The 18,067-nt window shown below is 41.1% G+C and overlaps 1 protein-coding gene and 1 long non-coding RNA gene across 6 annotated transcripts in view; one reads left to right on the plus strand and one right to left on the minus strand.

The window, feature by feature from the left end:
• Positions 1–10,133, plus strand: part of LOC133634233 (uncharacterized) — a 32,911-nt gene extending 22,778 nt beyond the window's left edge. The window contains exons 2-3 of the long non-coding RNA XR_009821916.1: positions 1,377–1,684; positions 9,905–10,133. This is a non-coding gene — a long non-coding RNA (uncharacterized LOC133634233). The remainder of the gene's footprint in view (positions 1–1,376; positions 1,685–9,904) is intronic.
• Positions 1–18,067, minus strand: part of LOC133634230 (circadian locomoter output cycles protein kaput-like) — a 65,907-nt gene that overhangs the window by 14,796 nt on the left and 33,044 nt on the right. For 4 of the 5 annotated variants that reach the window (XM_062027342.1, XM_062027339.1, XM_062027341.1 and 1 more), the window contains exons 13-20: positions 16,750–16,856; positions 16,518–16,665; positions 16,355–16,430; positions 9,903–10,041; positions 6,109–6,206; positions 5,835–6,023; positions 5,607–5,765; positions 1,362–1,550 (exon numbers count right to left, since the gene is read on the minus strand). In XM_062027342.1, coding sequence (XP_061883326.1) covers positions 1,362–1,550; positions 5,607–5,765; positions 5,835–6,023; positions 6,109–6,206; positions 9,903–10,041; positions 16,355–16,430; positions 16,518–16,665; positions 16,750–16,856 — 1,105 coding nt within the window. The remainder of the gene's footprint in view (positions 1–1,361; positions 1,551–5,606; positions 5,766–5,834; positions 6,024–6,108; positions 6,207–9,902; positions 10,042–16,354; positions 16,431–16,517; positions 16,666–16,749; positions 16,857–18,067) is intronic. The other variant, XM_062027343.1, reaches the window with a different exon arrangement.

An 18,067-nucleotide genomic window follows, 5' to 3' on the forward strand; every position in this document is an offset into this window, starting at 1 on the left:
CACTAATACACCCCCATACCATCACACATGCTGCCTTTTACACTTTCACCCTAGAACAATCCGGATGGTTCTTTTCCTCTTTGGTCCGGAGGACACGACGTCCACAGTTTCCAAAAACAATTTGAAATGTGGACTCGTCAGACCACAGAACACTTTTCCACTTTGTATCAGTCCATCTTAGATGAGCTCGGGCCCAGCTAAGTGTTTCTGGGTGTTGTTGACAAATGGCTTTGGCTTTGCATAGTAGAGTTTTAACTTGCACTTGCAGATGTAGCGACCAACTGTAGTTACTGACAGTGGTTTTCTGAAGTGTCCCTGAGCCCATTTGGTGATATCCTTTACACACTGATATCACTTTTTGATGCAATACCGCCTGAGGGATCCAAGGTGTGTAATATCATGGCTTACGTGCAGTGATTTCTCCAGATTCTCTGAACCTTTTGATGATATTACGGAGCGTAGATGGTGAAATCCCTAAATTCCTTGCAATAGCTGCTTGAGAAATGTTGTTCTTCAACAATTTTCTCAGGCATTTGTTGACAAAGTGGTGACCCTCGCCCCGTCCTTGTTTGTGAATGACTGAGCATTTCATGGAAGCTGCTTTTATACCCAATCATGGCACCCACCTGTTCCCAATTAGCCTGTCCACCTGTGGGATGTTCCAAATAAGTCTTTGACGAGCATTCCTCAACTTTCTCACTCTTTTTTGCCACTTGTGCCAGCTTTTTTGGAAACATGTTGCAGGCATCCAATTCCAAATGAGCTAATATTTGCAAAAAAGAACAATGTTTTCCAGTGTGAACATGAAATATCTTGTCTTTGCAGTCTATTCAATTGAATATAAGTTGAAAAGGATTTGTTGTATTCTCTTTTTATTTACCATTTACACAACGTGACAACTTCACTGCTTTTGGGGTATGTAGAAGTCAATGGAAAAATTAGAGCCATTAAATATGTGTAGGCTTTATTATCTAACTAATCGTTAAGATAATCGTTGACTAATCGACTATTAAAATAAACATTAGTTGCAGCCCTGTACAAAATAAGACTAATAGTGAAGGGAGAAGTCCGACCCCCCCCCGGGCCTTAGCTTTCTGGCAATGTGGCCCCCGATACCATTCAGTTGAAAATCCCTGAACTGAATCAAGATAAACAGGAGGGTTCGACTATCAAAACATGAATAATTCTATTTCCACAAGATGGAAGGTATTCTGAGCTGTTTATGTGGATGGCAATGTTCCAAAACTAACCAAACACAGACGTTCACACAACCTAAAAAAGATCATATTCTGAATACAGTCTAAGATGTGTGTGTGTGTGTGTGTGTGTGTGTGTGTGTGTGTGTGTGTGTGTGTCTCCACCTGCTGCTGCTGAAGGCTCTGCTGAGGGGGAGGGGCCTGCTGCTGCTGGATAGCGAGCTGCTGCGTTCCCGAATGGACGGGGTTGATGGCCGCCTGCTGGACCTGAGCGCTCAGGGCAGTGGTCTGCTGGACCGGCCCCACCTGGGGAAGCTGCACGTTCATGGCTCCCCCCTGCTGCTGCAGCAACATCTGCAGAGAGGTTGCTTTGTGTCACGCTGCTAACAACATGGTTGAAAAAGAAGGCTCCACTGTTGGTGAACTAATACATAATGGATGGTTCTGCTTCTAGGTCAGATGAAGTTGCACTTTCCAGCTTTGTTCAAGTAAGTCATGTCCTAAATATAGACATCAGTGTAGTGGAGAAATACTCATAGTAATCTGCATGCTGATGAGCACTGGGTTCACATCAATACGTTCATACTGCTTAGTTTTCCTCCGATTAGTCCTGGGCCAATAACAACATTTTGTCCAGCAATTTATTGACCTACAAATTATTGCAGATAAACGACAGTGTTTTCCACACACGAAAGAATTACGTCCGCCACAAATTAAATTTTTTTTTTTTTTTAAATTAAAAAAATGTTTGTTTGTTTTTTGTCCTGTCCAGCTTCTCAGGCAAATCATATAGTTAATGTAGATGCCCATATAGGTTGTTCAGATTTACTTCACAAAAGAGAAGTGTAGGATACTTCTCTTGGTGCCTTATTTGTATTTGACCACTACTGTTTTCTGTTTATTTGTTACTGACTGTGGCAGGACACCTCTGCCTCTGTTTCACTTTATGTTGCTGGTAAATAATATGCTTGTAGTAGTAGGCTAAAGTCAAATTATTTAGTATGCACTAATTAAAGGGGCAGAGCTTTAAGAGACATTTTAGCTTTTATATTTTATAAGATATATTTTTTTGTAAGAACCACAATGAATAAATATATTTCAGTGAATTACTTATTGTTCAAATCTGTATATAAATATGTACATAAAGTGTTGTAATTATATTGTAAAATGGATGGACGTTTAAAACAAAACTGTTATTATTAATTAGTAAGTATACATTTTTTGAGCCTTTTTAGAGAAAATCATATCATTGTAGTAAATTATGCAAATTACTCGATGATGTCATGGTGACCACGCCCATAGCCACGCCCCCACCGCCACAGGTATCTTGGCAGTTTATGGGAAACACTGAACGATATTATTGCCATTATTTTTTAGGGACCAAATTAACCACTGATGTAATAGCAATACATAATACTAATGGAAGCATACTCTTTCAAATGTAATTCTTGTGTATTTTAACCATGTAACTGAAATGTCAACTTTGAAATACCAAGTTCAATAAAAATAATAAAAATAAAATATACTGTCTGTAAGGAAAAATGTTGAAATCACAATCAAAATCAATAAAATAGCTTCTGTGTCTGTTAAGGGGGGTTGGGGGGACCTAAAATATACACAACCAAAACAAAAAATAAAATGGCTAAATTAAGTAATTGTCATGATCCGTGGCCCGGATCATGTTTTTGTTATTTTCTGTTAGATTTGGACTCGTTTAGTTCCTGTTGTTGTGCACCATTGAGTTTGTTTAGTTACCTTAGCTACTTATTATTTTCACCTGCCTCTGATTGGTGTTTGGGACGCTCACCTGTTCCCCGAGCACTAATCAGAGGCATTATTTAAGCCGGCATTTGCTGGTCAGTCAGCCTGGCTTCTTTATTTGCTTCATGCTCCTGTTAAAGGCCTACTGAAAGCCACTACTAGCGACCACGCAGTCTGATAGTTTATATATCAATGATGAAATCTTAACATTGCAACACATGCCAATACGGCCGGGTTAACTTATAAAGTGACATTTTAAATTTCCAGCGACACTTCCGGTTGAAAACGTCTATATATGATGACGTATGCGCGTGACGTCAATGGTTGAAACGGAAGTATCGGGACCCCATTGAATCCAATACAAAAAAGCTCTGTTTTCATCTCAAAATTCCACAGTATTCTGGACATCTGTGTTGGTGAATCTTTTGCAATTTGTTTAATGAACAATGGAGACTGCAAAGAAGAAAGCTGTAGGTGGGATCGGTGTATTAGCGGCTGGCTGCAGCAACACAACCAGGAGGGCTTTGACTTGGATAGCAGACGCGCTATCCGACGCTAGCCGCCGACCGCATCGATGATCGGGTGAAGTCCTTCGTCGCTCCGTCGATCGCTGGAACGCAGGTGAGCACGGGTGTTGATGAGCAGATGAGGGCTGGCTGGCGTAGGTGGAGAGCTAATGTTTTTAGCATAGCTCTGTGAGGTCCCGTAGCTAAGTTAGCTTCAATGGCGTCATTAGCAACAGCATTGTTAAGCTTCGCCAGGCTGGAAAGCATTAACCGTGTATTTACATGTCCATGGTTTAATAGTATTGTTGATTTTATGTCTATCCTTCCAGTCAGGGGTTTATTTCTTTTGTTTCTATCTGCAGTTAAGCCCGATGCTATCACGTTTGCTCCGTAGCTAAAGTGTTTCGCCGATGTATTGTCGTGGAGATAAAAAAAAGTTTTGCGTTCTCGACTCTCATTTTCAAGAGGATATAGTATCCGAGGTGGTTTGAAATACAAATCTGTGACCCACAATAGAAAAAGGAGAGAGTGTGGAATCCAATGAACCAGCTTGTACCTAAGTTACGGTCAGAGCGGAAAAAGATACGTCCTGCACTGCACTCTAGTCCTTCACTCTCACGTTCCTCATCCACGAATCTTTCATCCTCACTCAAATTAATGGGGTAATCGTCGCTTTCTCGGTCCGAATCGCTCTCGCTGCTGGTGTAAACAATGTGCAGATGTGAGGAGCCTTTCAACCTGTGACGTCACGCTACTTCCGGTACAGGCAAGGCTTTTTTATCAGCGACCAAAAGTTGCGAACTTTATCGTCGTTGTTCTCTACTAAATCCTTTCAGCAAAAATATGGCAATATCGCAAAATGATCAAGTATGACACATAGAATGGATCTGTTATCCCCGTTTAAACAGTGGGCTAGTGGTTAGAGTGTCCGCCCTGAGATGGGTAGGTTTCGAGTTCAAACCCCGGCCGAGTCATACCAAAGACTCTAAAAATGGGACCCGTTACCTCCCTGCTTGGCACTCAGCATCAAGGGTTGGAATTGGGGGTTAAATCACCAAAAAATTATTCCCGGGCGCGGCACCGCTGCTGCCCACTGCTCCCCTCATCTCCCAGGGGGTGAACAAGGGGATGGGTCAAATGCAGAGGACAAATTTCACCACACCTAGTGTGTGTGTGTGACAATCATTGGTACTTTAACTTTAACTTAAATAAAAACAATTCATTTCAGTAGGCCTTTAAGTGAGTATTGCTTGTCTTTAGTCTATGCTAAGTAGTAGCCTTAGTTTCAAGTGCGATCGGCACGTTTTTTCCTCTGACTTGTTTTCCGTTTTTGGTACTTGTTTGATTTCAAAAATAAATCATGTTCCTACCTGCAAGTCCTGTCCGGAGTGGTCCGTTTGCATCCCGGGGGAGCGAATCCCACAGTAAGCTGCGACCCGCCCGCCGTAACAGTGATGTTGACCAAAATGATCACAGTTAATATTATTATCGTGGTATTGTTAAATGTGCTCAAAAAGTACTCAAATTGTATTAACCAAGTTGTATTTTTTTTAACAAGTAAAATAAATAAGATACACAATATACTTTATTGGCAGAAGAACAATGAAATATAGTTCTGGCTTCATAAGAGCCATATTATTTTTATTTGTGTGTTCAAGTATGTTTATTTTCAGTTTTAAAGGCTAATCAGTTGTTTCACTTCCGGTTTTTCTGTCGTCACCGGAGTTGACTTCCTGTTGAGCAACAACTGCTTTTGAGTTTTGTACAAGGATCTCACTTGACGCAGGTATTTTTTGGACCGTAACCCCAGCGTTAAACGAGGGAACACTGTATTGATTTTTACAATCGCCCATGTCTGAATTGCGATGCATCTAAATATAGATTATTTCCCACACCTAATCTGTTATTTCAGCGATATGGTTGTTGGAGTTAAATATTTTTGTGATTTCTGATCGTTTGTGAGGGCACCAAACATGATTTCTTTATATTATATGGCTTTGCATTATTTCTTTATAGGACTAACGGGAACCACCAAAAATGGATGTATATTTTCCTGGCCACTATTGAGACCACTGCAAGTATCTACCTGAGCCGTGTACGATTTAGTGTCAGGACAGACGATGATGATAACACTTTGTCTTACTTGGATACCCTGGCCCTGGACTCTCTGCAGCTGCTCCTGGATATTTCTTAGCTCGTCTTGCTGCCGCTGAATGTTGGCCTGGATCATTCTGGTCCTTTGCTCCAGCTGCTCCTTCAGGTGCTGCATAGCGTTCACCTGCGCCGAGAACTCCATCACCGGCTGCGCAAACAACCGTTTTAACAGTTACCATGCATGCTGGTAACTATGAATTGTTATTTCACCACTGACCTGTACATTTGCCTGCAGCTGCTGTTGTTGTTGTTGTTGCTGCTGCTGCTGCTGTTGTTGTTGTTGCTGTTGTTGTTGTTGTTGTTGTTGTTGTTGTTGCTGCTGCTGTTGCTTTTGTTGTTGCTGCTGCTGTTGTTGCGTGATCATGGCTGGAGTGACACTCTGGCTGGTAGTCTGAGAGGTCATGGACTGCAAATACCAACAAACGTAATCAACATCTGATTATAGACATGTGGCGTTATGCTTCGCTACACGTCTCATTCTCCAATCTCACCTGGCTGCTAATGGACGAGCGGCGCTGTGACGTCACCTCCATGGTTGAGGCCAGGGACTGTCGCGGAGGTGTGGCCGTGTCCATGTGTATCTTGGAGGCTGTGGGATCAGACATTGATCAAGTCTCTGTCTCCCTCATCATGGGCGGGCATTTACCTTATTCCTCACACCATGAGGCGCACTAAATATGGCCTCAAGTACGTATTCATTCTGGTTGTGCTTACCGACCTCGAAGCAATTTTATTGTGTACATGGTGTAATAAGTGTGACCATGAATTACCATGATTTGATTAACGTGGACCCCGACTTAACTTATTGGGGTGTTACCATTTAGCGGTCAATTGTACGGAATATGTACCATACTGTGCAATCTACTAATACAAGTTTCAATCCAATCAATCAAACCAGGAGATGGCAGTCACACATAAGAGATATGTGTGGACTGCAGGCTGACGCCTTTTAAATAAACAGGCGTCAGCTAGCAAAACAAAAACGTTGTTGTTTCATTGAGGATATAGAACATTACACACGGTGCGGTATAGCTCGGTTGGTAGAGTGGCCGTGCCAGCAACCTGTGGGTTCCAGGTTCGATCCCCGCTTCCGCCATCCTAGTCACTGCCGTTGTGTCCTTGGGCAAGACACTTTACCCACCTGCTCCCAGTGCCACCCACTTTGGTTTAAAAAAAATGTAACTTAAATATTGGGTTTCACTATGTAAAGCGCTTTGAGTCACTAGAGAAAAAGCGCTATATAAATATAATTCGCTTCACTTCACTTCACACGGCGCTCGAAAGTCTGTTAAACTGTTTTAGTACAACTTTGGTAAGCTACGAAGCTGCACCACTTGATGGATTGTCAGAGCATTACAGCTACCATAGTCAGACGTACCGTGCTTCAGCATACAGTATTATTATGGTGTTTGTTGTAAGGATCCCAAAATGGCATCTATTAGCAGACATATTATCTGTTGTTTTTGTTTCGCTAAGTTATGCAAAACCAACTTTTCTTACCTATTGGTACGTGCTGATGTGTATTTAGGATCTGCATAAGTCCTGAAAATTTGATGCCGTAGTCAATAAGCTCTTTCTTTTTTTCTATCCTCTTGTCGTGTGGCATTCATCCTACGCTGGTGCCAGTTGTAATACAAAGTAGTGTACAGTTCCAACTTATATCTGTCAGTGGAAGCGATAAATACTACCGATACAACAAAGATGACGGGGAGAAGATGCTGTCAGAGTGGAGGCACGTAAAGAGACGGTCAGAAAGCGGCTTAAAGATGGTCTGTGAAACATCATCTGTGCAACATTTTGACCAAACAACCACCATGACATGTTATGTAGACCAGTGTTTTTCAACCTTTTTGGAGCCAAGGCACATTTTTTGCGTTGAAAAAATGCGGAGGCACACCACCAGCAGACATCATTAAAAAACAAAACTCAGTTGACAGTAAAAAGTCGTTGTGGCAATTGTTGGATATGACTTTAAAGCATAACCAAGCATGCATCACTATAGCTCTTGTCTCAAAGTAGGTGTACTGTCACCACCTGTCACATCACACCCTGACTTATTTGGACTTTTTTGATGTTTTCCTGTGTGTAGTGTTTTACTTCTTGTATTGCGCTCCTATTTTGGTGGCTTTTTCTCTTTTTTTGGTATTTTCCTGTAGCAGTTTCATGTCTTCCTTTGAGCGATATTTCCCGCATCTACTTTGTTTTAGCAATCAAGAATATTTCAGTCGTTTTTATCCTTCTTGTGGGGACATTGTTGATTGTCATGTCATGTTCGGATGTACATTGTGGACGCAGTCTTTGCTCCACAGTAAGTCTTTGCTGTCGTCCAGCATTCTGTTTTTGTTTACTTTGTAGCCAGTTCAGTTTTAGTTTTGTTCTGCATAGCCTTCCCTAAGCTTCAATGCCTTTTCTTAGGGGCACTCACCTTTTGTTTATTTTTGGTTTAAGCATTAGATACCTTTTTACCGGCACACTGCCTCCCGCTGTTTCCCACATCTACAAAGCAATTAGCTACCTGCTGCCACCTACTGGTATGGAAGAGTATTACACAGTTACCAGGGCCGGCCCGTGGCATAGGCTGTATAGGCAAATGCTAAGGGCACCGTCCATCAGGGGGCGCCACGCCAGTGCCACAAATGTTGGAGAAAAAACAAAAAAAAAGTTGGTACTATTATTTCTAAATACAAAAAATAATCCCACATTAATTAAAATGCAAAGTAAAGCCTATTTAATAGAAATATTATTTGTTACAACATTACGCCCCCCCCCCCCCCCGCCCGTATCATGACTCTTTTTGGACGTCACCACATCAAAAAATCAACACAAGATGTCAAAACGGCCAAAACTGTCAGGTGCCCAGGGAAGAAAAAAGGGAAAAGAAGAGGAGGAGGAATGAGAAAAAGACAGAGGTAGCAGGTAGGTAACGCTAGCCTACATTAAATTATTTGTCTGTTACAGAATGTGATAGTAACCTGGCTTTTTAGCATTAAGCTAATGTTACATGATTCGGCAATTACTAATCAATAAATAGCTAGTTCTGTTTTAACGTCGGGTTAATATTGTGGAGGGGGCTAAATTGTTATGGAAAATAATAATGTAACGTTAGGTAATTACAGTACTCCCACCTTACATTCCTCAGGGACATTTGTATTAGATCTTTTAAGCAGGTGTTTATGGTTGACATTGTTATTGCCTTCTGGTTAGCTAATGTTTGCCCTGCAGGTAATAGTCACTTTTCCACCCCTTTATATATTAGGTATAGTTGTCAGCCTAGTTGTTAAAGTGCACATCATTAATGTTAATTAAGCAATATCACATGAGAGGGAATGCTGTTTTTTGATTTGAGCACTGCTGTGATTCGGTTAAAGATAATCATAACATAACATTCTCATATAATATGTTAATTTGCTTTCTTTAAGTAAAAAAAAAGGTCAAAGACAAAGCTATTCGGTTTCTTGTGAGTATATACACTTCACTGCCAATGTGGGGGGGCGCCACCTAAACGCCAAATTGGTTAGGGCCAGGCCTGACGGTTACTCTGCTGAGCAAATAGGTGAAATGAGATAATCTCCCACGGCACACCAGACTGTTACTCACGGAACACTAGTGTGCCGCGGCACAGCGGTTGAAAAACACTGAAGGAAGTCTTTTAAATGTAGAAAAAAAAGTCATAATATGACCCCTTTTATACGCCTTATACTTTGATGCACCTTTTGTATGAAAATAGACCTGAATAGACCCGCTCATCGGCGTGCGCCCTATGGTCCAAAAAATACGCTAGTTTTCCCAAGCGGCCACATGTGGCAGGCTGAGTAAACATTAAACCTCATATACATTTGATCACTTTATAAAAGCAGAATAAAATGTATTGCTTTGACAAGATGTGACTGCCAAGAGTAAATGCCATGACTTTTTTTTAAAAACAACAGTAAAGAAAATGTGCATTAAGTCAGCTTTGTACGTATTTTTGGTGGATACGCAAACCACCTCATTTCCTGTTTGTTAGTTATTTTTTTATTTTCTAGTGAGAAAAATCCAGTTTCTGTTAAGCTCCAACAAGTGGATTCATACATTCATAAACTAAATTAAGAAGACAGAAATGTGTACACACAAAATACACCTTCAAAATAAAAGCACTACAGAATATTGTCCTATTGTCAATATGAAAATATAGGAAAGACATATAGAAGGTGCATTTCGTTCTCACATCTACAGTATGTGTTACTTTGACACTACCAGTAGGCAGGACTAGATTGTAAGTAGTAATGTGTTGCTGTTCACTCACAGGTGCAGGTGTTGTCGGATACATGTGATGAAGACTTGCGGGAACTTCTGGAAGAGGTTGAGGCTGTCCGACTGCGGTCAAACCTCTCCAAGGCCTCCTTCAGGCTGGATGTGTTCAGCTCTGAACCAGAATCCTGGCTCTATGGAAATAAAGAATGACATTTGAAGTCAACTGATATGTGCACAGGCATTTGGGCTTTGGTGCTACAAACTAGACATCGACTTATATGATTATTAGTCAAGAACGCTCTTTAAAGGCCTACTGAAAGCCACTACTACCGACCACGCAGTCTGAGAGTTTATATATCAATGATGACATCTTAACATTGCAACACATGCCAATACGGCCGGGTTAACTTATAAAGTGACATTTTTAAATTCCCGGGAAACTTCCGGTTCAAAACGTTGCGGTATGATGACGTATGCGCGTGACATCACGAGGTCAAGGGTAGTGTTTGGACCCTATGCAAATAGCTGTTTTCTTCGACAAAATTCCACAGTATTCTGGACATCTGTGTTGGTGAATATTTTGTCATTTGTTTAATGGACAATGGAGACTGCAAATAAGAAAGTTGTAGGTGCGATCGGTGTATTAGCGGCTGGCTGCAGCAACACCAACACCAGGAGGTTGTGTTGTGTTTTGAGCAGGATAGCAGACGCACTACGGTGAGTACAGCTTTGGCTTCCAAACATTTGATCGCTTGCCCGTACGTGCGTGTCGATATGTGCATGTCACGTACGTAACTTTGGGGAAATATATGTTTCTTGCCGACTCTGATGGCGGCCGGGGTGTCGTCGAAAGCTACAACGCCCGCCGCCGCCCCGTAGCTAACTTAGCTTCTATTTTTTTTAGCTTCGCCAAGCTGAAAATTAATAACCGTGTATTTACATGTTCATGGTTTAAAGAATATTTGGTTGGGTTGATCTTCTGTCTAGCCTTCCAGTCAGGGTTTTTTTATTTTGTTTCTATCTGCATTTGAGACTGATGCTATCACGTTAGCTCCGTAGCTAACTTAGCTTCGCCAAGCTGAAAATTAATAACCGTGTATTTACATGTTCATGGTTTAATAGTATTGTTGATCTTCTGTCTAGCCTTCCAGTCAGGTTTTTTTTATTTTGTTTCTATCTGCATTTGAGACTGATGCTATCACGTTAGCTCCGTAGCTAACTTAGCTTCTATTTTTTTAGCTTCGCCAAGCTGAAAATTAATAACCGTGTAGTTACATGTTCATGGTTTAATAGTATTGTTGATCTTCTGTCTAGCCTTCCAGTCAGGGTTTTTTTAAATTGTGTTTCTATCTGCATTTTGAGCCTGCTATCACGTTAGCTCTGTAGCTAACATAGCTTCTATTTTTTTAGCTTCGCCAAGCTGAAAGTTATTAACCGTGTATTTGCATGTTCATTTTCAAGAGGATATAGTATCCGAGGTGGTTTAAAATACAAATCCGTGATCCACAACAGAAAAAGGAGAGAGTGTGGAATCCAATGAGCCAGCTTGTACCTAAGTTACGATCAGAGCGAAAAAAGATACACGCTGTACTACACTGTAGTCCTTCACTCTAAAGTTCTTCATCCACGAATCTTTCATCCTCGCTCAAATTAATGGGGTAATCGTCGCTTTCTCGCTCCGAATGTCTCTCGCTCCATTGTAAAAAATGGGGAATTGTGAGGAATCCTTAGTCTTGTGACGTCACGCTATACTTCCGGTAGGGGCAAGGCTTTTTTTTATCAGCGAGCAAAAGTTGCGAAGTTTATCGTCGATTTTCTCTACTAAATCCTTTCAGCAAAAATATGGCAATATCGCGAAATGATCAAGTATGACACATAGAATGGATCTGCTATTCCCGTTTAAATAAAAAAAATTCATTTCAGTAGGCATATCTATCTATATATATATATATATATATATATATATATATATATATATATATATATATATATATATATATATATATATATATATATATATACTGTATATATATATAGATATACACATATACAGTTCAGGCCAAAAGTTTGGACACACCTTCTCATTCAATGCGTTTTCTTTATTTCCATGACTATTTACATTGTAGATTGTCACTGAAGGCATCAAAACTATGACACCTGTGAAGTGAAAACCATGCCAGGTAACTACCTCTTGAAGCTCATGGAGAGAATGCCGGGAGTGACAAACACATTTCAGGAGAACAGCCGCACCGTAACACAACATAAACACAACAGAACAAATACCCAGAACCCCTTGCAGCACTAACTCTTCCGGGACGCTACGATATACACCCCCCCGCTACCACCAAACCCCGCCTCCGCCCACCAAGTTAATATTGATATTTACCTCAGAAGGCTGCAAATCGAAAAGAGGCATTAAATGTTTTATTTAATATACCATTGATGTTTTTTTGTTTGTTTTCTGAAAGCTGATTTTGCACTATTAAGTTATATATAAGCATTGCTTGTTCCATATTCAGTGTTAAAGCAAATCAGTGTAGCAAACTGAGCAATAATTAATGTTTTATTCATGCACTTTCTCTTGCTACTTTAAGGCTTGAATGTTTGATTCATTCATTATTGTTATTTTATTTTCAAATTTATTATTAGCCGGTGGAAAAAGTTAATTTTGATATTTACCTCAGAAGGCTGCAAATAGAAAAGAGGCGTTAAATTTTGACTTAAATTTTATTTGATATGCCATTGATATTTTTTAATTATTATTATTTGAAACTGGATTTTGCATGTCACTATAAAGTTATATAAGCCTTGCTTGTTCAATATTCAATGCAAAACTTGTTTGGGTCCCTATTAAAAGGTTCATTTGTTCAACCTTGGCCCCGCGGCTTTGTTCAGTTTTACATTTTGTCCCACTCTGTATTTGAGTTTGACGCCCCTGCTCTAAAGGCTTAGTGGCCACATGCGTGGACAGCACCTTTTAGCTCTTATTTCCAAAATTGTGTACACTACTGAATTGGGGTCTTATGTGGACACTTATACTGCCATCTGGTGGTGTCAGAAGAGTATAACATTCAATGCAATTTGGAAAAAGAAGTGTAAAAATAAGAATTAGCATGTCACTAAACATGAAGTACACGTTTGTTACTTATGGACTAAGTACATCATATCAAAAGATGGTTCTTAGTTTTTATTCTAATTAGGGTCCAATAAGCCCAAATAGCAAAGAGAAATAAAAAAAGCACGTAAACAAACAGCTTGGGCCTTAAAGGCCTACTGAAATGAATTTTTATTTATTTAAACGGGAATAGCAGATCCATTCTATGTGTCATACTTGATAATTTCGCGATATTGCCATATTTTTGCTGAAAGGATTTAGTAGAGAAAATCGACGATAAAGTTCGCAACTTTTGCTCGCTGATAAAAAAAAAAAAAGCCTTGCCTGTAGCGGAAGTAGCGTGACGTCACAGGAGCTAGTATTCCTCACAATTCCCCGTTGTTTACGATGGAGCGAGAGAGATTCGGAGCGACAAAGCGACGATTACCCCATTAATTTGAGCGAGGATGAAAGATTCGTAGATGAGGAACGTTACAGTGAATGACTTGAGAGGCAGTGATGGACGTATCTTTTTTCGCTCTGATCGTAACTTAGGTACAAGCTGGCTCATTGGATTCCACACTCTCTCCTTTTTCTATTGTGGATCACGGATTTGTATTTTAAACCACCTCGGATACTATATCCTCTTGAAAATGAGAGTCGAGCACGCAAAATGGACATTTAAAGTGACTTTTATCTCCACGACAATACATCGGCAAAGCTCTTTAGCTACGGAGCTAACGTGATAGCATCGGGCTTAACTGCAGATAGAAACAAAAGAAATAAACCCCTGACTGGAAGGATAGACAGAAAATCAACAATACTATTAAACCATGGACATGTAACTACACGGTTAAAAATTCTCAGCCTGGTAAGGCTTAACAATGCTGTTGCTAACGACGCTAAGGCTAATTTAGCAACTTAGCAACCGGACCTCACAGAACTATGATAAAAACATTAGCGCTCCACCTACGCCAGCCAGCCCTCATCTTCTCATCAACAGCCGTGCTCACCTGCGTTCCAGCGATCAACGGCGCGACGAAGGACTTCATCCGTGGGGTTGGCGGCAAGCATCGGCTAGGCGTAGTAAGTAGTCCTTGTTGTGTTGCTGTAAGTATTGTACTTAGCCGCTAATACGCCGATCGATCCCACCTACAACGTTCTTCTTTGCAGCCTCCATTGTTCATTAAACAAATTGCAAAAGATTCACCAACACAGATGTCCAGAATACTGTGGAATTTTGTCGAAGAAAACAAGAGGTTTTTGTATCGGATCGATGGGGTACAACCACTTCCGTTGCTTTTGTGACGTCACGCGCATAAATCATATCCAAAGGAGTTTTTCAACCGGAAGTGTGGCGGGAATTTTGAAATTGCACTTTTTAAGTTAACCCGGCCGTATTGGCATGTGTTGCAATGTTAAGATTTCATCATTGATATATAAACTATCAGACTGTGTGGTCGCTAGTAGTGGCTTTCAGTAGGCCTTTAAGAGGGTGTTAGACAGAAAGGAGGACTTTTTTTCTCCTCCATTGTAAAATGTGGAGGTTATCATCACTACTGTCGGATTCCAATCAATGCAAGTCATCACAATCATACCAACTTATAGTCTTGTCTTCATGAAAGAAAGGAATGTTCAACATGATTGTATCATCATTAAACACCTTATTAAAGGCCTACTGAAAGCCACTACTAGCGACCACGCAGTCTGATAGTTTATATATCAATGATGAAATCTTAACATTGCAACACATGCCAATACGGCCGGGTTAACTTATAAAGTGACTTTTAAAACTTCCCGGGAAATATCCGGCTGAAACGTCGCGGTATGATGACGTATGCGCGTGACGAAGTCAGAGTAACGGAAGTTATGGTACCCGTAGAATCCTATACAAAAAGCTCTGTTTTCATTTCATAATTCCACAGTATTCTGGACATCTTTTGCAATTTGTTTAATGAACAATGAAGGCTGCAAAGAAGACAGTTGTAGGTGGGATCGGTGTATTAGCAGCGGACTACAGCAACACAACCAGGAGGACTTTGTTGGAGCGCTAGCTGCGCTAGCCGCGCTAGCCGTCGACCTCACCTTGACTTCCTACGTCTCCGGGCCGCCAAACGCATCGGGTGAAGTCCTTCGTCCTTCTGCCAATCGCTGGAACGCAGGTGAGCACGGGTGTTGATGAGTAGATGAGGGCTGGCTGGCGTAGGTGGAGAGCTAATGTTTTTAGCATAGCTCTGTGAGGTCCCGTTGCTAAGTTGCTAAGTTGTGAAGTGAAGTGAAGTGAATTACATTTATATAGCGCTTTTTCTCAAGTGACTCAAAGCGCTTTACATTGTGAAACCCAATATCTAAGTTACATTTAAACCAGTGTGGGTGGCACTGGGAGCAGGTGGGTAAAGTGTCTTGCCCAAGGACACAACGGCAGTGACTAGTATGGCGGAAGCGGGGATCGAACCTGCAACCCTCAAGTTGCTGGCACGGCCGCTCTACCAACCGAGCTATACCGTCCCGACGCCATTGAAGTTAGCTTCAATGGCGTCGTTAGCACAGCATTGTTAACCTTCGCCAGCCTGGAAAGCATTAACCGTTTATTTACATGTCCACGGTTTAATAGTATTGTTGATTTTCTATCTATCCTTCCTTCTATCCTTTATTTTTTTGTTTCTATATGCAGTTAAAGCACAATGCTATCACGTTAGCTCGTAGCTAAAGCATTTCGCCGATGTATTGTCGTGGAGATAAAAGGCACTGAATGTCCATTTTGCGTTCTCGACTCTCATTTTCAAGAGGATATAGTATCCCAGGTGGTTTAAAATACAAATCCGTGATCCACAATAGAAAAAGGAGAGAGTGTGGAATCCAATGAGCCAGCTTGTACCTAAGTTACGGTCAGAGCGAAAAAAGATACGTCCATCACTGTCTCTCAAGTCCTTCACTGTAACGTTCCTCATCTACGAATCTTTCATCCTCGCTCAAATTAATGGGGTAATCATCACTTTCTCGGTCCGAATCTCTTTCGCTCCATTGTAAACAACGGGGAATTGTGAGGAATACTAGCTCCTGTGACGTCACGCTACTTCCGCTACAGGCAAGGCTTTTTTTTTATCAGCGAGCAAAAGTTGCGAACTTTATCGTCGATTTTCTCTATTAAATCCTTTCAGCAAAAATATGGCAATATCGCGAAATGATCAAGTATGACACATAGAATGGATCTGCTATTCCCGTTTATATAAAAAAAAATCATTTCAGTAGGCCTTTAACCTCTCTTACATAAATAAGTCAATATAAATGATATATATATGAATGACCCCCTCCACTCAGTCCATTGAAAAGTAGCTGGCCTGCAGAAAACGTGTGGCCACCCCTGATATAGAATATATTGAAAAGAATAAGTCAGAAGCATTTCTCACCTTATCCATGGCCACCTGTGGGTTGGACTCTTCAATGCCCAGCTCCCTCCGCTGCTCTGCCCTCACTTCTGCATAGCTGCAGAGACGAGAAGGAAGGAAGAGCTCCCTCACTCTTATCGGTCGCTTCATTCAAATCGTGCGTAGAAACGAGGCATGGAAATACCTGACGACTGTGTGTGTGCAGACAATGAACTCGGGCCGAGAGTTCCACTGGTGGTAGGTGATGTAGTAGTGCGTCTGCAGCCATATCCACTGCTGACCTTTGGTCAGGAAGCGGTAGTAGCAAGACTTCCCTTTGCCGTATTGCATCACTGGGTGAGGAGGAGACACAGGAACTGGGGTTTATGGAACTCTTCCAACAGCGCAGCACAATGAACGTAGAAGTCCTCCCTCACAGTGTTCGTGACACTTGGCAAGCGTCTCCAGGTCGTCCACGTGGTAATAGTCGTAACCCGAAGTTCCCAGAACCTCAAACGGCAGGTAGCCTATGATGGGTGGAGCTCTGAAGAGGAGAAATGTTATCACTCAGGTGAAACTGATTTATCCTAAATTCCGGACTACAAGCCGCTACTTTTTCCCAACGCTTTGCACCCGGCAGCTTAAAAAACGGTGCACCTAACTTTTGGATTTTTCTTCGCTGACTGCCAAAAAGCAAATAGTTCTTATTAAACACATGCAAATATAATTAAATGGTGTGGTATTGTTTTTTAACTATGGCGCCATCTTTTGGACGAGTTCTATCACTGCAGGGTGAACGTCTAAAAGTGTTTCCTGTTGCTTAAACCGGATGTAGAGGTGCCGTTCTGTGCGTTTCTACTGGTATGGATTCTTCATTCATCACTCCGTAGCAACGTTTGTAGGTTTTACAATATAACTAGAAGAATGATTGCGGACTAAAGCGTCCCATGTGTGACGTCTGTAGGAGTGTTTTCATGCATATTTGTTCTGTTTTCTAATCAAACACATGCAAAGATAATGAAATGGTGTGGTATTGTTTTTTAACTATGGCGCCATCTTTTGGACGAGTTCTATCACTGCAGTCTAAAAGTGTTTCCTGTTGCTTAAACCGGATGTAGAGGTGCCGTTCTGTCTTCTAACCGTCCATAGCGTTTCTACTGGTATGGATTCTTCATTCATCACTCCGTAGCAACGTTTGTAAGTTTTACAATATAACTAAAACAATTCTTGCGAACTAAAGCGTCCCATGTGTGACGTCTGTAGGAGTGTTTTCATGCTTATTTGTTCTGTTTTCTAATCAAACAATTATTAATTAATTATATGGTGTAGTGTTGTTTTTTAACTGTGAAATGAATTATATTTATATAGCGCTTTTCTCTAGTGACTCAAAGCGCTTTACATAGTGAAAGCCAATATCTAAGTTACATTTAAAGCAGTGTGGGTATAGTGTCTTGCCCAAGGACACAACGGCAGTGACTAGGATGGCGAAAGCAGGAATCGAACCTGGAGCCCTCAAGTTACTGGCACGGCCACTCTACCACCCGAGCTATGGCGCCATCTTTTGGAGGAGTTCTCTCACTGCAGGTGCTGCTGGGTGAACGTCTAAAAGTGTTTCCTGTTGTTTAAAGCTTTGAACCGGATGTAGAGGTGCCGTTTTGTCTTCTAGCCCTCCATAGCATTTCTACTCGTACTGATTCTCCAAGCAAGGTTTGTAAGTTTTACAATATAACTAAAACAATTCTTACTTACTAAAGC

The sequence above is a fragment of the Entelurus aequoreus genome, linkage group LG18 (genome assembly GCF_033978785.1).
Source record: "Entelurus aequoreus isolate RoL-2023_Sb linkage group LG18, RoL_Eaeq_v1.1, whole genome shotgun sequence".
NCBI lineage: Eukaryota > Metazoa > Chordata > Actinopteri > Syngnathiformes > Syngnathidae > Entelurus > Entelurus aequoreus.